Source organism: Archocentrus centrarchus, chromosome 4 (genome assembly GCF_007364275.1).
Source record: "Archocentrus centrarchus isolate MPI-CPG fArcCen1 chromosome 4, fArcCen1, whole genome shotgun sequence".
Lineage (NCBI taxonomy): Eukaryota > Metazoa > Chordata > Actinopteri > Cichliformes > Cichlidae > Archocentrus > Archocentrus centrarchus.
In genome coordinates, this window is record NC_044349.1 from 18,886,640 (window position 1) to 18,908,661 (window position 22,022).

Genomic DNA, 22,022 nt, shown 5'->3' on the forward strand with positions numbered 1-22,022 from the left:
GGACTTCCTAGAAGAATAGCATATATTAAACAAGATTTATTGATTTACAATGAAGACACCTTGCCTCTATCCCAGGAAGTAATGGGTGGAGATCATAAGCATATTTAACATCCTGGTAATAAAGCAATATTTCTCAGACTTCCCTAACTTAATGGGAACTGCTTGTAGATATCATTTGGAACTCATGTTGTGCTGCACGATAATCATTAACTTTTGATGTAAATCTGAGATGCATGTTGAAAATGATCATTTATAGTTCAAGTTGTACTAGGCCTCCAAAAATACAAAAGAAGTCTTTTTAGATTTCTGCTGCTGAACATTTTCCTTAGAGGTCCAGCACCGAGTCACATCGCCCTGGATGTTTAAAACATAATATGGCTTCTAGATGAGATTTAAAAAAAAAAAAAAAAAGATATTTTCTTATTTGTGAGACCTTTTCCATTTATACATATGGAAGCTTGTTTCCACCACTTAAAGAAAGTACCATCCATAAGTCACAATTTCAGTTCATTATCTCAAATTTTCAATTTCCACTTCCACTCATACATACCCCATATTATAAAACACGACAGTCTGTACTTGTGTATACAGTGCCTTATGTTCATACCACCTTTTATCTTAAAGTGATCAGGTTCCTCTTTAATATTTTTATACATGGTGTATTATCCTGCTGGAAGCAGTCATCAGAAGATGGGTACACTGTGGTCATAAAGGGATGGACACGGTCAGCAACTATACTCACTAGGCTGTGGGGTTTAAACGGCAATCAGTTGGTACTGAGGGACTCAAAGGGTCCCAAGAAAATATCCCCCACACAATTACACCACCAGACTGAACTGTTGATACGAAGCAGGATACATCCATACGTTTACTGTCTGTTGCAGCAGAAATGTGTGGGAAAATCCTAGTAGACAACCAGGGGCATAGGAATGAGTTTCCTATTGGGGGGACACATATCAGAAACCTGATAGATCCATAAATAATCTAAGCAAAGCATTAAAAAAATGCTATATGATCTTTTACTTCTTCTTTTCAAACGTTTCTTGGAAAAATAGTGTTGTGTACACCTATATTATTGCATGCATAATTTACATATGTATATGTTTTATAATCATAGGACGTGGGCAAACTGGCTTGAGCACAGATAAATGTTACCAATGCATAGATAATTGTTACCAGTGCACAGATAATTGTTACCAGTGCACAGATAAATATTACCAATTCACAGATAAATGTTACCAGTGCATAGATAAATGTTACCAATGCACAGATAAATGTTACCAGTGCACAGATAAATGTTACCAGTGCACAGATAAATGTTACCAGTGCACAGATAACTGTTACCAGTGCATAGATAAATGTTACCAGTGCACAGATAAATGTTACCAGTGCACAGATAAATGTTACCAGTGCATAGATAAATGTTACCAGTGCACAGATAAATGTTACCAGTGCACAGATAAATGTTACCAGTGCACAGATAATTGTTACCAATGCACAGATAAATGTTACCAGTGCACAGATAATTGTTACCAATGCACAGATAAATGTTACCAGTGCATAGATAAATGTTACCAGTGCACAGATAAATGTTACCTGTGCACAGATAATTGTTACCAATGCACAGATAAATGTTACCAATTCACAGATAAATGTTACCAGTGCACAGATAATTGTTACCAATGCACAGATAATGTTACCAATGCACAGATAATTGTTACCAGTGCACAGATAATTGTTACCAATTTACCGATAAATGTTACCAGCGCACAGATAAATGTTACCAATTCACAGATAAATGTTACCAGCGCACAGATAAATGTTACCAGTGCATAGACAAATGTTACCAATGCACAGATAAATGTTACCAGCGCACAGATAAATGTTACCAATTCACAGATAATGTTACCAGCGCACAGATAAATGTTACCAGTGCACAGATAATTGTTACCAATGCCAGATAAATGTTACCAGTGCACAGATAAATGTTACCAGTGCACAGATAAATGTTACCAGTGCACAGATAAATGTTACCAGTGCATAGATAAATGTTACCAGTGCACAGATAAATGTTACCTGTGCACAGATAATTGTTACCAATGCACAGATAAATGTTACCAATTCACAGATAAATGTTACCAGTGCACAGATAATTGTTACCAGTGCACAGATAAATGTTACCAATGCACAGATAATTGTTACCAGTGCACAGATAATTGTTACCAATTTACCGATAAATGTTACCAGCGCACAGATAAATGTTACCAATTCACAGATAATGTTACCAGCGCACAGATAAATGTTACCAGTGCATAGACAAATGTTACCAGTGTACTAGCATATTAAAAAAAAGTTTAATTACAAATGTGAGTTTGAGGGCCCCCTGGTGGTCAGGGGGCCCTAGGCAGCCGCATATGTCGCCTATACCTCGGTCCGGCTCTGTTTATGGCAACGATCCCGACAGGCCGTTTTACCTCATTCAAGAGTTTCTGACTCCTGCCTCCCAAACACTCAGAGCCATTCAGAGGAAGGCGGGGAGCGCATGTTTATTCAAAATAAAAGCACGCAAGTTAAAGATTTCAAAATCAAGTATTTTTCTCCTCCACTGTGTAATTTTTGGGTGGGACAAATGCGCCTGTCTCCAATATCGGGGGGGACACGTCCCCTCCGTCCCCCCCGGTTCCTACGCTTATGTAGACAACAACCATGCCACGTTCAAAGTCACTTAAATCAACTTTCTTCCCCCTTCTGATCCTTTAACATGTCTAGATGCCTAAATGCAGAGTTGCTGCTATGTGACTGATATACGTAATATCATGTATGTCCACTGAATTATCCCGCTCGCCCAGTGTTTTTCAACCAGTGTGCCGCGGCACACTAGTGTGCCGTGGGAGATCATCAGGTGTGCCGTGGGAAATTATCCAGTTTCACCTAATACGCCATGAGTGTCTGTGCTGTAGTAGTGACTGGGAGCATAAAGCATGTAATACTCTTCCATATCACTAGACTAGATAGCAGCAGGTAGCGAATTGCATTGTACATAGAGACAAGCGAATTAAGCCGCGTTTCCATACGGAACGACTCGCCGCGATTTGACGGCATCTCCATTAGAATCAGGTAAACTTTGCCGGTCCTTTTTCCGTACTCACTCACCCGAGGTTCTAAGCGATCCGAGGCGATACAAAATGTGACGCCGAGTACAGCATGCCACTGATTGGCCAGGGAGTGTGGTCACTAGCGGAGGCTGAGAGCGACTCCTTCACCAGGACCATTATTAAACCCACAGCAAGAAACTGGAGGCATGCAAAGCACCGGTTTGAATGCACAGACCGACAGTTTACAGCGGTAGTTCTGCAACATCTGAAACGCTCACACAGCATACTATTATAAAGTTAGCAATGATAATCTTCATCCATTAAAACATTGTACGGGGACTTATACATGATGATATATTAAACTGGCATTAGCTGTGAGCTGCCTCTATTTCCATGTATTGTTGTGTTATTCCTGGTAATAGAATGCTTTTGGACAGAATAGAGTTTGCAAAACACTTAAGTTTTCTACTATAAGACCACATTGTTGTGGCATTTGTTATGTTCAAGCTGTGTTCTTGAAGTGGACATGTTACGTGCACTTTTTATTTGAAAGAAGATATATATTTTTTGTGTTTATTTGATTCCATTTAGACACTTTGATAAGAATGACTATATTGTTTAATATAGGCTACAGAGTATCATTTTTTTAACATTTTTGGCTGGTGGTGTGCCTCGTGATTTTTCAATGGAAAAAATGTACCTTGGCTCAAAAAAGGTTGAAAAACACTGCGCTAGCCAACAGCTGCAAAGATTCCAAAATTAAAACAGGTAAAATACAATAAATGTGTAGGCTGCTTGTTATAAATATTTTATTCTTTTTTAATAATTACTCATTATTTATTTTATAAATACAATAATGTGTGAGCTGCTTATTTAACATGATTTTTATCTTCTCCTTCAATCATAATCTCTTTCAGTTCTTACATCACGAACTAAATTCCATGCTTGTAATTCTCAAAATGGACAAAGATAAGGCAAGTCTTTCACTGTCAAAGATTTGTTCATTTTTTGAACAAAGTATGTCAGTCACAACATTAATACTGCGACAGGTAAAATCATCTCTTACCAATGCAGTATTTTTCGTTCACCCGGAAAACTGATTTTTATTGGATGTTACTCTGATGTGTACCACTCACTAAAGATTTCTGAAGACCAATTTCTCCCCCATAGCCACACTGTCACATGGTGTGACAATGTACTTGCCACACTGCTAAAATTGTCAATGTCTGAGGTCCTGAAATCAGAGCATTTTATTAAGTTTGGTTTATGGTAACCAAAGTGCCAAAAGGTATTGAACTGGCCTCTAAACACTCCCTTATCCAAATCCAATTGAGCATCTGTGGTCCAAAACAAGCCCACTCCACAGAGACCCCACCCCACATCCTCAACAGTCCTGTGTCCATACCCCAGCAAATATGAGCCATTTTGGCAGCAAAAGGAGTACCTTGTGTAATAATAAGAAAGCGGTTTTAATGTTTTTGCTTATTGGTGTACATTAAACATATGAATTTGTCAGTTTCCTCATTACATCTTGAGTAATGTATGAGAAAACACAGCATCATAAAAATGGCTGATATGAAGCAGCTATGGTACCAAATGTCCATGATCCAAATTTTACTTGGATTTTACTACTTACATCCTCTCAGTGAAGGTTTAGGGGGAAAAAAAAAGAATGGAAAAAGTCCACATGTCAACACATTGCCTTTTATTGTTATTTGAGTCCCTGGAAAGTCTCCTTACTCATTTCAGAGTGCACTGTCAGATACAAATTACAGTATATTAATGCTATAACAGGGTGCAAAACAGCCAGTATTTTGTATGCAACATTTCTCTGAATCATGAACTGTTAGGTCTGTGATGAAAAGCTATGATCTACACATTTATCATTTTGTCTGTAGATTTTTTTTATACAACATAGCTTAACAATTACAGTAATCTAGCAATCAAACTCAATTTTTAAATGGTTGTAGAAAAGGCACATTTGAGGAAACAAATTGTAACCTTTATACAAAACCACTGAAACTGTTAAATCCAGGATACTTTCAAACTACATCCATAGATACAGTTTTGATACATGACTGAGAAAGATCCAAAATTATTCAGTCTTATTAAACAGAAGCTGACATTTCCTAAATGTAATGCCTTGCATTTCTTCAGCAGCACTTTCCTACTGAAACTATTTAGTGCTGTCCTTTGGGCTCACCGAAGCTTAAACACCTACCGCCTGGCTTCACTCAAACTTGATTCCCTGGGCCAGAGGGAGATCCTTGCTGTAGTTTATTGTGCATGTGAACGCCCTCATATACTGCTTCACGAGTCACTGCCTGACTCTCTTCCACCTCCTGTATGTTTCTCCCCACCAAAGGCTCCTCCAATCTCTGCTCCGCTTGTGGGAATGTTGACATTTACAATGCCACAATCAGATCCTTTGGGTCCCAGCCAACGGAAAACCCGGCCCATATCTTTGGTAAAGATGCTGCTGGACAGACCCTGCTTGACCTCATTGTTCCAGGCAAACGCCTCCTCTTCTGTCTTGAACTTGAGGACATAGAGGATGGGAACAAAGGTTTCAGTGTGGACAATAGGCGCATCATGAGGCAGTCCTGTAATGATGGTGGGCTCCACATAATTTCCAGGACGGTCCATCACCTTTCCTCCACAGACCACAGTGCCACCCTGCTGCTTGGCCTGCTCAATGGCTGCCAGGTACTGCTCCACAGCTTGCTTGGTGTGCAAAGGACCATACAGGGTGCTGGGGTCCCAGGGGTCTCCAATGCGGACTTGTTTATAGGCCTTGGCAAGCCTTTCAACCACTGTGTCATGAACACTCTCATGCAGCATCAACCTCCTGGTTGTGGTGCAGCGCTGGCCAGCGGTTCCGACAGAAGCGAACACGGCAGAGGGTACCACAAGATTCAAGTCAGCATCTTCAAACACGATGATAGCATTGTTGCCACCAAGCTCCAGCAGCTTGTGACCAAACCTTTCTTGCACCATCATGGCCACCATCTTGCCAACATGAGTGCTGCCAGTGAAGGACAACAGATCTACACGCTCATCCTTTGCCATGGCTGTGCCGATATCAGCTCCACCGCAGGTCATTGAGCAGATAGCGCCGGGAAGACTGTTCTGCTCGAGCACTTCAGCCACAATCCTGGTAACTGCAACACTTGTGAGAGGAGTAGTTGGAGCGCCTTTCCAGAGGCAGACGTTGCCACAGGTCAGAGCAATGGCATTGTTCCAGCCGTAGACAGCCACGGGAAAGTTAAAGGCGGTGATGATGCCGACGAGACCAACTGGGTTCCACTGTTCGATGAGAGCATGGCCTGGTCTTTCTGAAGGCAGGATGGGCCCACCAATCATTCTAGAGAGACCAACTGCGTAATCACAGACATCAATATACTCCTGAACTTCACCCACCCCCTCAACATAGATCTTGCCCATTTCCAGAGAGACTAGGCTTCCAAGGACTTTAATCTTCTTTCTCAATGCATCCCCAATCTGCCTCACAATCTCCCCTCTTTTAGGAGCAGGAATATCTGCCCACAACTTCCAAGCTTCCTTCGTTTTCTGAACAGTTTCTTCATACTCCGCCAGAGTAGCCTGGGTAACTCTGGCAATCGGCTCGTTGTTGGCAGGGCAGTATGATGTGATAACCTCCCCACTACCTCCCCAGCTACCATTGAAAACACCCGGGTTGTCCTCAGACAAACCCAGCTCTTTCAGCCATGCGTATTTGGGCTGGTTGATTAGGAGACTTGACATAGCCGCTGACTGCTGGCAGTGGACAAATGCAAAATTATTTCTTAAGAGGAGCCTGCTGTGCCGGGCAAGGGTCAGGGTGAGACAGCGCTGCATGAGTGCTGCAAGGAAACAAAGTTAAAAATTAATTTTTCCTGTTTAAAGAGAATTAATAATTATTGACAATGCAATCTCACCTTTAGGGCCTATGTTGATTTCAGTCTATTATATTTAAATACAGTGAAAAAATTTATTTGATGAAAACAATTTTCTAGACCCAAGAAAGATGCCTTGAGTATAGATGATTGTTTCTGCTACTGAAGAAAAAAAAGAAAGAAAAAACAACCTGCATATTAACTAAATTATCAATATAGTAAGGCAAAACCATTCACAGGTTCCAGGTCCTGTAAACATACCTATTTGCTGGGTTTATTAGCCTTTAAGTAGCAAACATAATCTTGTTTGTCTTGACATTATTAGTTAAACTAAATGAGTATTTTGATTATCCCAATGTGAAACAATGGTGCTTTCCTCAATTTTGCAATTTTCTGATATTTTATGGATCAGAAAATGCTAGTTAATTGACTTTGAATTAGAAACATGGCAAAACTGTATTGAAAAATGTGTTAACCTACGTATTGTTATAATTCCTTGTTTTTTGGAGTTGTAATTTACTAATTAAAAATTTAGATGAGGCATGGTGCTACTGTCTAGCAAGCTACTCAACCACATCCACCGTGTGCGCTCGTGCAATTAATACAACTTTGAACAAGCATGAGGCTGTGGAAACTTAAGTTCCAGAAACTGGACAACAATGATGCATAATATCGCTAAGATTAATCTGAGGATTGCATTTTTGATGTTCCAGTATAAGCGTGTTACTACTGTGCCACTTTTTCAGCATGGACATGGTCGCCTAGATCAACGTCAGTCAGTGTTGCTAAGTCTAACCGTGACCGTGACTCAAGGTCCTTAACTTGTCATTCACTAACGCCGATGTGCACTCATAGCGCCTGCATGTACACTATCCATGCGTGGGTTTTTAACTTTTAGAGTTAGGTTTGCGGCACTTATAAAGAGTTTTAACTCACGTTGATACGAAATCCTCAGGGCCACGTCCACTCCAGAGCATGGAAGTGCTCGCAGTTACTTCCGCCCGTCACTGCTGAAACGGAAGTACTAAGAACTGAGCTGCTTTCTGATTGGACAGCTGTCTCGAAGCACAGTGGAGCCCGCTTTGTTGGACTGATGCATGCTAGCAAATTTCCTTTGTTGTGATTATTCGCTTTGCGGTTGTGTTCCTTCTGTAATAACTTATATTAAGAAAGTTACTGTCGTGATACCGTAAAGGATGAGTGGCGGAGTGTACGGAGGTGGTGAGTGTGATATTATGATGATATTATACACAGCTGTCGTCCACGTTGTCCTGGCTTGTAGCTACCCAGCTTTGTAGCTAGTTAGCTCGTTATGCTAGCTGTACGAAGGTTTAGTTTCGTAGTAGATCAAAGGTCCATTCTTGTCCATATTTAAATTGTCACAATTTTAGAGATATATAAATATATAAACACTATAGGCGCCCAATAATGCGGCTAAGGCTTGGAGTCTTATAAAATATACCCAGCCGATACCGTCTAGCTAGCAAGGAAATGAATGAAAGTAGGCTTGCCGAGCTCATGAGCAAATCTCGTTTGATTTGTGTAACTGTAAATATAATGGTAGTTATCACGACTTTTGTTTTGTCATCCATGTATCTCACAGAGCAAAACTTTTTATTATTAGTCGATCAAGTGCACCGGGTAGCTGGTGTCAGTTGTTATAGCTGTGCTGGTACTGAACAGACTTTTACAGTCGTGTCAGTGACACATATTGCTTCCGCACAGCTGACGGTAAGTAGCTTTAAAAAAGAACAACAGAAACAAAACAAAACCAATATTTGTGTATGAATGTAGTTTTTCATGCTGAACCAGCCGCGATTCACAGTACAACAAACTTGGCAGATGGTGTTTGAAATTTAAGAGGAAAAATGTCACTTTAAGCTAAGATATTAAGGTATAGATATTAACAGCAAAACATGTAAATTTACGGAGTTTGTATTAGATGACTCACTTTATAAATTAATTTATTTAAAGGGTCATTCCATGTTAACTGACCACCACTAGCCTGACCATCTCCCTTAAATAATTCCAGGGTGGTGAGACACTTCTTAATATGAAAACTGCCAAATATTAAATTTCTGCTGTTATTAGTTTGTTCACACACACAAAAAAGTATTTTATGATGAAGTTAGGGGGATTTTAAGCCTTTTCTGAGCAGTGTTTTCTGTTCAGTCATTTTCAAATAGCTATATCTAAAGATGTACTTAAGCTATGTTTGAAAATTTTAGGCCAAGGATCTGTTACTATGACTTTAAGAATATGAACTTACAAAGTGTAGCTGAAGTTAAACATCAAATTATGAGAGCTTGAATCAGATGAATGGTCTTTAAGATTTTAGTACTTGAAAATGGGCAAAAGTTTTATTTAAGTAGATTCATTGTGATAGTGTGTGTGATAATGTGGCATATTTTATATTGTTTAAATGTTCATTAATATAGTAGTGATCATATTCTGCCTTACATTCCCAAAATTAATTTTTTAAAAATGTATATGTTTGTTTACAAACAGCACCCTTGGTTTCAGGGTGTATATTCTCATACTTGTAAAATTGACAGGTTTCCTGATTGAGAACTTAAATTCCGACATGTGTGAAATTCTCAGCCCAGCGAGAGTACCTCAGCCCAGCTGATCACCTCAGAGCCAGGCAATCAACTGCTGGCTAGAACCCTAGATGTTATCAGAAGATGATGATAAAATGGCCATTAAAATTTTATATAGAACATTAAAAATATAACAGTAAAATGTAATACTGTTACAAATAAGAAAATATTAATGCCTCAGAAAATCATTAATCTTGTAGTTTAGCTTGCAGTAAACAGTTTAATTCAAGTTAATTATTTTAACTCTCAGTACTGCTGTTTATTTCTATTTCTATGTTGTTTGTAAATAAACTTTGCTAAACAATTTTTAGTGCAGTGGCACTTTGGGGTCACTGGAATGTGTTGTCATGCATCTATAAATAAGTGTTCATCAAACAGTCATGCTAATGATAACTTATACAATGAATATGTAGCCAATTTATGGCTCTAAATGAAACTAACTTTACTGAGTCTTATAAGGTACACACACACTATGTGGACAAAAGTACTGGTCCACCTACAGATTACACTCAGGAGCTGCTTGGCCATGAAAACCCATGCCATGAAACTCTCGGTGCAGTTTTTGTGCTGATGTTAATGCCAGAGGAGGGTTGGAGCTCTGCAGTTATTGATTCAGCAGAGATTTGGTGAGTTTTTTTTTTTTTTTTTTTTTTTCCCCCCTCTTCAGCACTCAGTGACCCCACTCTGCAAGTTTATGTGGCTGATTTGCTTCCACTTTGCAATTATACCACTTGCAGTTGATTGTGGAATATCTAACAGGGAAGAAATTTCACAAACTACCCTGTTGCATCCTATTACAGTGTCATTCAGCGAGGTCTTTAGAATGACCCATTCTTTCACAAATGTTCGTAAAGGAAGACTGCATGGCCACGTGCTTGATTTTGTATACCTGTGGCAATGGGACTGAAAACACCTGAATTCAAAGATTAAAAGGTGTGGCCCAGTACTTTTGTTCACATAGCGTATTACATGCACACCCACGTTCATTCAAAAAATGTTAAATCACAGCCCTTCTCTCATTTCTGCAGATGAGGTGGGAGCATTGGTGTTTGACATTGGCTCTTATTCTGTAAGAGCTGGCTATGCAGGAGAAGACTGTCCCAAGGTAAGTGGATCACTCAATTGACCTTATTAACGATGTGCCTTTTCTTCCTCTGTGCATCTTCAACATCCCTCTTGGGGTACAGCAATGACAGGAAATCAGGGCTAGAGTCACCCTGGAGGCATACAGCATAAATTGAGTTCAGATTTTTCCGTAATACCCACCCCCACCCCCATTTCCTCTTTTTTTAGGTGTAGCTCTTGATGAATAAAATGAATCTTGTATGAATAAAATAAAGCATTACAGATGGACACTCATCAGCTCCTGGCAGACTGACAGAACCTGCTGCTCTGTCAAACTATCTTAAGAAATCCTCCCAGCTTTGAGATGGACTCTGTAGAAATGGTTTTGGCATACTGAATTGGTCGGTACAAGCCAGTTTCAGATCAGGTACTTTTTAGAATTTCCAAACAGTTGTGCTGTTTGTCCTCATAATTCAGAGGAATATTGCATCTCAGTGTTTCATGAAAGTGTAGATTTCTTCATCCACTTCACGGGAGGATGACTAACTTTCAAACTGTCTTTATGCTGGTTAGAAAGAGGGCGTGTGAGGATGGGTCTTGACCAGCACTGTTTCCTGTTTTGTTTTGCCCCGTCTCAGGCGGACTTTCCCACAGTAATAGGTGTGACTCTTGATCGAGAAGATGGCAGCACACCCATGGAGACTGATGGTGACAAGGGCAAGCAGAGCGGCACTACCTATTATATTGACACCAATCAGCTGAGGGTACCCAGAGAGAACATGGAGGTTATGTCTCCGCTCAAGAATGGCATGAGTGAGTGTTTAGTCCAAGTGTTGTTTTTACATATTTTGCTGCTCTGTTCTTGTGTTCTGCTGTGTTCTTGATTGTGATATCTACCGTGTATGTTCTGAAAAAGGATTTAGATACATGGGAACATGGCCTTTTGGGAATCACATGATCCAGGTTTTTGCTATGATCTCTGGTGCAAACTCATAAAATGAATATTTATAATCCGGCCTGCTTGATTCATATTCATAATTAGACTGTTTTGGTCTGACAGCCAACTTTATAGGTGAGCTCATCAAAACCCTGGCTGACGTATGTATGACTAGTGCTCATCATGAATATTAATGAGATTATTTGAAGCTCATGGTAACTCATTATCATCAGCTCTCCCATGTAGTGTCCTCCTGATGGAAGACAAGCCCTCTTCAATCTATGGTTTACTGCGTACTACTGTCTGCAAGTGTTTGTATTTGTCTAAATTATGCATAGGTTGAATAACCAAACCCTTATTTGAGGCTAAGATTTAAAGCTGCCCTTAGGTTCTGAGTTACAGTTTAACCCTCACTAACCAGTGCTGTTACTGTTGCTGTTTGTCTTGGCTCATCATGGGCATTTTGGGCTTATGAGAAGCAGGACTGCACACATAAGCGTGATTGAGCTGTATCCAGTAAAGTTAATGAGTCTTTGATTATGTATTTGACAAAAATCACAGCATTTCCCTGTTGCAAAATACCATGTAATAAATGTACACTATACTTGAGTAAATAAAACCCCAAATTAACTAAACTGTCTTAAAACAAAACGAGTGATTAAATGGCTGATTTGGCTCTGGCTAAGACTTCTGTGGGGCCTCCAAAATGGTCCAATGCAGGAGTGTATTAAGCTTTGGGTGTGTTTTCTCATATTCAGGTCTACCTACCTCAGCTAAACCATTTTCTTTCCTATTTTAGAACTATTATATATTTGCAATTTATGGTTATTTACATAATTGACTGATCTTTTGATTATTCTTTGATTGAAACAATTATTAATTTACCCTAAATGCCCTTAGTTTTCTGATCCTCACCCCCAAAAATCTATTTTATTTTTTAATTGCTCAAACATTTATCAATTGCCATCATTTTTATTTTTGTTGAAACAATTAAAGTTACTGTTACATAAAGTTACTGTTTTTTGAGTTTGGGCTCTTATATTGCAACAGTTTGCTTATGTATTTGGTATCTGATCTGTTGGTTTGCTAAACATAGCAATTTAAAAAGAAAATCTTTGGCTCTAACAAATTGTAATGGGCATGTTTTCCACATTTCTTTGGCATTTTGTACATATATCAAGAATATAACCTGCTGATTAATTGATTAAAAAAATGCCTTTGGTCATAATCATCTAATGGTTTCAGCATTTATCCAAAGTATTAGCAACAGAAAGGGCCCCAGTGTGCTGACCTAGCCGCTGATGCTCATCAGAATCTGGTCCACTGGAGTTTGGCTCTTAGGCTATTTAGAGATGAGTTTGACACCAATCTTAATTGTAGCAGAAGAGCACAGTGGGACCACAGTCTCCCTTAGAGGGCTAACCTGGAAAAATGGTGCCTGGTGTTCAAATTATTATCTAAAAAAATTATAATTGCTCTAATTTCTCCACCATCTGACCCAGCAGAGATGATGATGTTGATGAGTTTCTCTGAGGTCTGTATCCACAAATAAATGTAGATGTACCATGACAACATTGCTGCTGTGTGGTTATGTCATGTCTTTGTTTTCAACTATGAACTGCGTCCTAACTCTACATATGAAATTTAAATTATTATGGGCAACTGATGTTATGCACTGATTGTTTTGTCATTCGTTTTAATCTTTGTGCTGAAAAATAAAAGATTTCCACAGATTTCAGAGTATTCGACATTTACCAAGCACTTGTTTTCTCTTCCAACCTGCCTTCAGTTGAGGACTGGGACAGTTTCCAGGCCATTCTGGATCATACATACAAGATGCACTTCAAGTCTGAACCCAGCCTGCACCCTGTGCTCATGTCAGAAGCATCGGTGAGTTAGCTTTTGTTTTAGCTAGATTATCATTAATGCTGGCCACATATACTCTATTATGCTGCAGTCAAATAGTATTCACATACTTTCAGTTTAACAGCCAACAGCAATTTGATGGTTAATTTGAGTCCCAAAAAGTTAGTGATTTAATCTGCTGCTCTGAACTCCCCGTGTGGTGAGGGAAGGATTTGAAGTGGAGAGTTTGCTTCCTGTCCTGGTCCTCATCACCGTATGGAGATATTAGTTTGTGTGTGGCTGACAGTGATTTGTTATAAGTGGGCTAACTTCTGTTTTGTGTTTGCAGTGGAACACACGAGCAAAAAGAGAGAAACTAACAGAGCTGATGTTCGAACATTACAACATTCCTGCCTTCTTCCTCTGCAAATCAGCTGTGCTGTCTGCGTATCCTTTACTGTTTCACTTCATCCAGGAAAGACATTGGCATAGTGTACACTGTTCAGCTAGTAATTATAGACAACTCTGATGAAGTTTTACTCTATCCGGTCGACTTTGAACTGCATATTTACTTAACTTAAAATATGCAAGGTTTGCCAACGGGCGGTCTACAGGTCTGGTCCTAGACAGTGGAGCAACACACACCACTGCAATTCCAGTGCATGATGGATACGTTTTGCAGCAAGGTGAGCAGTTATGAGTTTTTTTCCACTCTGCTGAATAAGCTGGCAACATGCAGATTTCATTTGATTTCCACAGGATCTGGGACAGAATTCATTATTGAAGAGAAATGTTGTACTCTGAATCTTACACAGATGTCAGTGCTTCTCTTCTGTGCATTTTGTTGCCCTCTGCTGTTTGGACCAAGTGTCTCAGCCTTGCCATTCATGCCATTTTCACCTAGTAGTCTTGAGTTATTAAACAATTTGGGGGGTGGGGTGGGCTGGAGCCTGACACATGTCATAGGTTAAGAGGCTCTGTAAACTGACAAATTGCCAGTTTACCACAGGGTTAACGGAGACAGACAGATATTTACACCTATGGAGAACCCACTCAGGGAGGACATGAAAACTCCACAAAGAAAACTCAACTCATCTAAATATTCAACTTAATTTCACTTAATATTTTTCCATGACCCACCTGCAGTGCCCAATAGTTTGACAGCCACTACTCTAAATATATTTACAGGGAACCCATTGTAGGCCAAGGGCCAAAGCTCAGGGGAGTACCTTGCAAAACATGGTGACATTTGGGGGTAGGAGGGCGCTGAACACTTCTGATTGGTCAAGTACTTAGAGCCACCTCTTTTTCTCCTCCTCCTCCTCTTTTTCAACTGCTCCCTTTAGGGGTTGCCACAGTGGATCATCTACCTCTACCTCACCCTATCACTAGCATCCTCCTCTGTCACTCCATCAAGTTGAGACCGTTTAAATGGAGCGTATGATTATTTTGTTATATGGGAACGGACGAAGAGTTTACAAATATACTTTAAAGTTGCAGTATCATTTAAGTCCTGTTTGATTTTTTTTTTTTTTCCCTCTTGTCAGGCATTGTCAAATCGCCCCTGGCTGGAGACTTCATGAGCATGCAGTGTAGAGAGCTATTTCAAGAGCTGAATGTTGAGATAATCCCTCCCTACATGATTGCATCAAAGGTAAAATCTATTGAAGCACAAACTGTGTTTTTTAGATTGTTCTATTTGATAAATCATAAATGATTAGCTTTGTTCAAGATTTAGCATGTAGGACTTTTTTTTTTTTTACGCAAATCACAGCTTATTGCAGTCTTCCTTCAGTCCAACCACAATGTTTTTTGAAAATACAGGATCCAGTGCGGGAGGGAGCCCCAGCCAGTTGGAAGAAAAAGGAGAAACTACCTCAAGTGACCCGCTCTTGGCACAACTACATGTGTAATGTAAGCAGCAAACTCTTGTGTACATTTGTTTTGCAGCAGAATAATAATAATAATGTTTGGTAATGAATGTGTGCCATCTTATCGTTTGCTTCCAGTGTGTAATCCAGGACTTCCAGGCATCAGTGTTGCAGGTGTCAGACTCTCCATATGATGAACAGTAAGAAAGTTATTTGCAACTTGATATGAAACCATAAAATATTTATATAATATTCAGATTCACTCACACAGGTTATATTAGAACCGGAGTTCTTGAGTCACAGCTTCACATTATCGGTGCTTTCCAATACTTTATCTCCTGATGGCCTTCAGTTTAAGCAGCAGCAGGAGGACAACAAAATCAAACTAGTTTACCCATCTCTTGTTCATCAGAGTTGCTGCCCAGATGCCCACCGTGCACTACGAGCTGCCCAACGGCTACAACTGTGACTTTGGAGCGGAGAGGCTGAAGATCCCAGAGGGCCTATTTGACCCCTCTAATGCTAAGGTGAGTTTCACTAAGCATGCTCCACTAGTTCAGATTGAATTGTAGATGTAATGGAACCATAACAGCCATGCTGACAAAGCACGTTGCTTTAAATTTGGACACTTTTGTTTGGTTTGATCACTTTTAGGGACTGTCTGGAAACACCATGTTAGGAGTTGGCCATGTTGTGACAACCAGTGTGGGAATGTGTGACATCGACATCCGACCGGTGAGCGCCACGTTAAATCTGATTAAAAAGTGTTTGTTCTTTTCAGAAACAGTGAAGTCTAAGTAAAATGAATGTGAATTGATTGATGTCTTGGCTTTAGGAGTTTAGAGAAGAGACTGGAATTTAAAGTGACGCTGCAGCCTTCAAAATATGTGAATTATCAGTTTGACAGTGTAATATCAGAGTATTTGTTGCACTTATGATTTGTGCCTGAACTGTAAAAACTGATTTACTGACCTATGACTGCTACCTAAGGGTCTGTATGGCAGTGTTGTGGTGACTGGTGGAAACACGCTCATTCAGGGCTTCACTGACCGATTGAACCGAGAACTCTCCCAGAAAACTCCTCCGGTGAGTAACAGTCAATGCCAGTACTTTACTAAATACAGTACTTTAGGCAGTCATGTACTGCAAAGTGTTGATGTTTCTGTTTGAATTTTTTGGAGTAATCCTTAAATCATATGTATTTTTTTTTTAAAAAGTTGACATTGCTTATAAATTTGCAGAGTATGAGGTTGAAGCTGATTGCCAACAGCACTACAGTGGAGCGCCGATTCAGTGCCTGGATAGGAGGCTCTATCCTGGCATCACTTGTAAGGGCACACACATACACACACCAAATTAGAATATATCAATTAATGTTGAACCTTTGTACTTAACTTCTTTGGTGACATTTGTTGCCTTGTTAACACGTTTTCCCCTCTGTCCTTTAGGGAACCTTCCAGCAGATGTGGATCTCCAAACAGGAGTACGAGGAGGGAGGAAAGCAATGTGTGGACAGGAAGTGCCCTTGATTTGACACCCAATTTCACCCCTCTGCATAACCTGTTTTCCACCGCAAGCTCAACTACATGAATGGTTCCCCTCTGACCCGGACTCAGGAACGCGGCGCTTGTTTATTTTTGTATAACTTGTTTTTAAAACTTGAGTTTGTCCATAATACCTGTCTGGGATTTACTGTAGTAAACAGACAAACATTTGCAATTTAAGTTCCTTTGATAATGTCCTGAAAGTCAGTCTGTTGCCTTATCTGTAAATTGTTGGTGCTTAGTGGAAACCTTGAATCAGAAAGTCAAGTTTCTGATAAAACAAAACATGTTTATCGGTATAAAAGCCAAAACTAGTTGTACAAGATTTGTGCAAAAATACTGACAAGGTAAACGTGGGGTGATTAGGATGTGTATTTGGAGAAACAACCTTTTATTTTGGCGTGATTATTGTCTTGTTCATGAGCCCCTTTTTCTGTGTAGCAGGTCACTTCATAGGCAAAGGCTAGTCTGTTCCTGCCAATGCCTACTGGTATTAGCTAAAATAAATCTGTATTTAATTTTCAATCTTGCTTGTCTTTGCCTCCATATGGTCTTTTAAAAATAAAGTCATTTTTTGTAAAATAAATAATTGAGTACTGTAATTTTAATAGCCCACTTGTACATGATTACTTCAATTCTGAGGGTTTCCTACAGGAGTGGAACATCTGTAAACATTGCATCATCTTATGGATGAGGGTAACTGGAGAAAATACAACACTTTAGGGTGATCAAGCATAATTTATCTTATGAGAGCAAATAACAGCTGGAAACATACAAGACAACAATTTCAGTCTATCCATGGATACTTGAGCTGATTCAAACAAGCCAGATGTTGAAAAGTCACCAAAAATAGCTATAAATTTCAGGAAGCAGGAGTCTTAATCTGAGGGAACCTCTCCTTTAATTTGGCAAGACTTCTCTTCTTTAAGTTTTCTTTCCTTGCCCTTTCCCGAAGGTGCTTCTCAATACGCAGCCTGCAAAAAGGGTGGGGCAAAAAAATTCTTTGTAAGAACAGTGACGTGTGACAGTAAACCTATATATATGATATTGCATAATGCAGGGCCTTACCTTATATGTGGTTCGACAAACTTGGGTGTGTAGAACCTCTTACGCTTGTATCTTTTATTCATGTACCAGGGAATAGCGTACTCTTTGAACCGATACCTGTGGAGGGAAAACTTTGTGAGGACACACTTTGCTTTTTAATAAAAAGGTAAAAGAATCAGATTGCAGAATGCCCAGTGAAAGTCTAAAATCAGCTTTGCCAACAATGAATTGGTTCTGTCAAGATACACACTCATTGGCCACTTAATTAGGTACACCTGTTTAGCTGCTCATTACTACAAATATGTAATTAGCCAAATGCATCACAGCAACTAATACACTTAAGCATTTAGAATGGGGAAGGAAGGTGATTTAAGGAACTTTAAATCTGGCATGGTTGTCGGTGCCAGACAGGCTGGTCTGAGTATGAGATTTCCCTACACAACCATCTCTAGGGTTTGCAGAATGGTCCAGTAAGAAATATCCAGTGAGCATGGTAATTATTTTAAATACTGAACCTCCTTTCAATCCAACAATAAACTGCCAATATATATATTTTTTATTGGCAGTAGAGGGAGACAGGAAATGGGAGAAAGATACAGGGGAAGACACGTGGGCAAACTGGCGACAGGCCGGGACTCAAACCTGCGCCGCAACGCAGCATATACAGTTGTGTTCAAAATAATAGCAGTGCATTCAAAAACATGAATAAAGCTTAGAATCCTTATAATAGTTTTTATTTACAGGCACTGGGGACACTGCACATTATATTCTAAATCAAAACATGTAAATTTTCCAATTACTTTTCAGGAAATTAAGAAAAAAAAATGTTGGGCTGTTCAAAAAAATAGCAGTGTCGGCATTTTTCTTTATAAACTCAAATATTCAATTTATGAACTGAAAAATCTTTAGGAATTAGCATTCCTGTGAATCACTAAACTAATATTTAGCACCATAAGCACAGTTTCTGAGAACTCCTTCACATCTGTGTTGCATGGAGTTGACCAACTTCTTGTACATGTGAACAGGTATTCCAGCTCAGGTTGATTTAACAACTTTACAAAATTCCTCTGCATTTCTTGGTTTTGCATCAGAAACAGCATTTTTGATGTTACCCCACAAGTTTTCTATTGGATTAAGGTCCGGGGGTTGGGCTGACCACTCCATAACTTTCATTTTGTTGGTCTGGAACCAAGATGCTGCTCGTTTACTGGTGTGGTTGTGGTCGTTGTCTTGTTAAAACACCCATTTCAAGAGCATTTCCTCTTCAGCATAAGGCAACATGACCTCTTCAAGTATTTTGATATATGCAAACTGATCCGTGATCCCTGGTATGCAATAAATAGGCCCGACACCACAGTAAGAGAAACATCCGCATATCATGATGCTTGCACCACCATGCTTCACTGTGTACTGTGGCTTGAATTCAGTGTTTAGGGTCTCTGTGGGGCCCTTGGACCCAAAAAGAACAATCTTACTTTCATCAGTCCACAAAATGTTTCTACATTTCTCTACAGGCCAGTCAATGTATTCTTTGGCAAATTGTAACCTCTTCAGCACATGCCTTTTTTTTTTTTAACAGTGGGACTTTATGGGGGCTTCTTGCCAGCAGATTAGCCTCATACAGGCATCTTCTAATTGTCACAGTACTCACAGGTAACATCAGACTGTCTCTGATCACCCTGGAGCTGATCATTGGCTGAGTCTTTCCCATCCTGGGTACTCTTTGATCCATTTGAATGGTAGTCTTCCGTTTTCGTCCATGTCTCTCTGGCTTTGCTTTCCATTTTAGAGCATTGGAGATCATTTTAGCCAAGCAGCCTATTGTTTTCTGCACTTCTTTATATGTTTTCCCCTCTCCAATCAACATTTTAATCAAAGAACGCTGTTCTTTTGAACAATGTCTCGAACGGCCCATTTTTCTCAGGTTTTTCAGTGAGAAATGCTTGTACATGTGTTGGCTTCATCCTTAAATAAGGGCCACCTGATTGATACCTGTTTTTTCACAGAATGAATGACCTCACTGATTGGACTCTATACTGCTACTTTTTTGAACACGCCCCTTTCAATTAATTATTCAGTTACACAGACTCAGGAGCAGGCATGTCATGAATGTTGGGTCTGTTGGTTTTCTATGACTCTACTACACCTACTGGTAAATTGTTTGCCATGTAGTAATATGATTTCTACCAAAAATATTGATTGATCTGATTAGTCATGTTGGACTGCTATTACTCTGAACACAACTGTGTTCAAAGTAATAGCAGTCCGGGTGGCTCAGTGGCGAAGCAGGCGCCACTGAGCCACCCGGGCTCTCGACTGCCGATATTTTTAGGATTAATCTGAGAATAAAATGTGTAACAAAGCTTGGACCACATGTATGTTTAGTCTACATGAATCCACTGAGTCCTTCAAACGGGCATTTCCCTATCACCATATAATAAAGATATGTTTTTTTTTAATATATCCGTGTGTAAGACTGAAAGACTGCCCTCACCAGTAGGTATATCCAAATATGTTCCTCCTCCAGGTTCCTGGTCGGCCTTTCTCTTGTCCTGTTTGCAGCAGACGCAGTGCGGTCTCTCTCTCCTTCACAACTGTCTCCAGTCTGATCATGGACCGCTCAACCTGGGAGAAGAAAGATGAATTTACCTTTGCCAGGGTTCCTAATTTACCACTAACACAAACAACATTTCTTTAAATTGAAAACCTTACGTAATCATTGCCATACATATATCATCAGCTAGCAGATGGTAATTGAGCACCAGACCAACCTTCCTTATTCTTTCTGGACTTGGCATCTGGACCCTCTGCCTTTTTGCTTCCTGCTCAAGTGTCAGCAGCATGTTCTTTTCTTTCAGCAGCACATACCTGACACAGAATCAGAGTGTCACAAGCTGCTGTTAAACATTTCCACTGAAAGACACCTTTACTGGCATCATCTCCACACTGCTCACCAGAGTTTGTGCAAGTCCTCGTTGCTCTTTGTTCTCAGTTGTTTGGCGGTCCATGGTGCACCTATAATACGAGAAAATTTAACAACTACGTTAGTGCAATAATGAAACGTTTATATTGCCCTAAACTCAACAGTCATGAACGTGGCTCGCCAGACATTTTGCCTCGCTTTACTAAATCATGCCGATAAATTGTGTTTATTGAATTGTGTTTACATCTAAATTCAGATGAAAATAAAATTACCAATGACCTTTTGTTAAAACCACAAACAGACTGTGCAGTTGTAATACATCTGTATTTTACCTGACTTCACAGTGGGCTCTCCCCAGTTCTCAGCCGAATCAAAGAACTCTTCTAATCCTCTTCTGCTGATGGTTGTGTGCAGAGCTCGATACTGACCTGCGGTGCTGATCGGACTGCTCCAAGATGGGATGATGCGTGGAGACGTTCCCCTGTTGGGCATTTTTTTAAAAAGTGTACACAGTAAGCATTGTAAATGTTATTTCACAGTCATGTTCCTTCAGTGACAGAGAGGCAAACACTGAAGTGGGTCAATTCTACTTTCCCTAATTTTTAAAAACCTTTTTCATTCCAGAAACTGATTTCAGTGAATTTTAGTTTGTAGTTTATTTGAGCAATCCTATTATAGTGTGGGCTCCCTTCAGGTGTTCACGCTCAAAGTTTAAAAATAAAATAATTACAGACAGGAATGATTTTTGCAAATGAAATACATATAGTAAATTAAATCAAAACCCCAGTTTAGTCTCACATACACTGACAGAACCCATAAATGTCGAAGGAGTGCATCAACATCGGAACTCAGGTTTTCTACCTCAACTTAATAAAGAAAGAACGGGGGAAAAAAACAAACTTTGCTGGATGCAATCATTTGCAGAAAACGGTACTAAAGAGCAGCGGAGACCTGCGTGATGAGGTGTTGACCGATAGCATAGAATTTATCGTTGCTAGTTAACAGACATTAACCATTTTGAGGACTGCATACAACATCCTCTTACCTGAGAAGAGAACTCTGACATTTGGCCAAATTAACAGCGCAATTTTGCGCATTTATCGCTGAAGATATCCTAAAGACATTTTGAAACTGTTTGCAAAGAGTCAAAACGCGTCCTGAAGACGAGGACGCCGCCATCTTTGACGTAGTACTTCCCA

General features: G+C 39.7%; 3 protein-coding genes across 3 annotated transcripts; 1 reads left to right on the forward strand and 2 right to left on the reverse strand.

The window, feature by feature from the left end:
- Positions 1-4,783: 4,783 nt before the first annotated feature.
- On the reverse strand, positions 4,784-8,038 carry aldh7a1 (aldehyde dehydrogenase 7 family, member A1). The gene is made up of 2 exons (XM_030726511.1): positions 7,928-8,038; positions 4,784-6,958 (listed from the first exon to the last, which is right to left on the reverse strand). The coding sequence occupies exon 2, from the start codon at positions 6,951-6,953 to the stop codon at positions 5,406-5,408; it is 1,548 nt and encodes a 515-aa protein (XP_030582371.1). The 5' UTR covers positions 6,954-6,958; positions 7,928-8,038; the 3' UTR covers positions 4,784-5,405.
- Positions 8,039-8,049: 11 nt separating this feature from the next.
- actl6a (actin-like 6A) lies at positions 8,050-17,439 on the forward strand. Its single transcript, XM_030726512.1, has 14 exons — positions 8,050-8,212; positions 10,620-10,696; positions 11,295-11,469; positions 13,383-13,483; positions 13,788-13,885; positions 14,030-14,124; positions 14,986-15,092; positions 15,263-15,352; positions 15,448-15,509; positions 15,722-15,836; positions 15,964-16,044; positions 16,300-16,395; positions 16,551-16,637; positions 16,758-17,439. Exons 1-14 carry the CDS (start codon positions 8,188-8,190, stop codon positions 16,836-16,838), a joined length of 1,290 nt encoding a protein of 429 aa, XP_030582372.1. The 5' UTR covers positions 8,050-8,187; the 3' UTR covers positions 16,839-17,439.
- A 132-nt stretch (positions 17,440-17,571) lies between these two features.
- Positions 17,572-22,011, reverse strand: mrpl47 (mitochondrial ribosomal protein L47). The gene is made up of 7 exons (XM_030726513.1): positions 21,869-22,011; positions 21,156-21,304; positions 20,855-20,915; positions 20,672-20,768; positions 20,395-20,525; positions 17,922-18,017; positions 17,572-17,827 (listed from the first exon to the last, which is right to left on the reverse strand). The coding sequence occupies exons 1-7, from the start codon at positions 22,000-22,002 to the stop codon at positions 17,716-17,718; spliced, it is 780 nt and encodes a 259-aa protein (XP_030582373.1). The 5' UTR covers positions 22,003-22,011; the 3' UTR covers positions 17,572-17,715.
- Between the last annotated feature and the right edge of the window lie 11 nt (positions 22,012-22,022).

Coding starts and splice junctions, on each gene's coding strand:
- aldh7a1 (XM_030726511.1), bottom strand. CDS start 6,953: ATGCAGCGCTGTCTCACCCTGACCCTTGCCCGGCACAGCAGGCTCCTC.
- actl6a (XM_030726512.1), top strand. CDS start 8,188: ATGAGTGGCGGAGTGTACGGAGGTG. Junction 13,886..14,029: donor AAATCAGCTGTGCTGTCTGC/GTATCCTTTACT, acceptor AAAATATGCAAG/GTTTGCCAACGGGCGGTCTA. Junction 16,638..16,757: donor GCTCTATCCTGGCATCACTT/GTAAGGGCACAC, acceptor TCTGTCCTTTAG/GGAACCTTCCAGCAGATGTG.
- mrpl47 (XM_030726513.1), bottom strand. CDS start 22,002: ATGGCGGCGTCCTCGTCTTCAGGACGCGTTTTGACTCTTTGCAAACAG. Junction 20,916..21,155: donor AGAGCCCACTGTGAAGTCAG/GTAAAATACAGA, acceptor CTCGTATTATAG/GTGCACCATGGACCGCCAAA. Junction 18,018..20,394: donor ATATTTGGATATACCTACTG/GTGAGGGCAGTC, acceptor TTCCCTCCACAG/GTATCGGTTCAAAGAGTACG.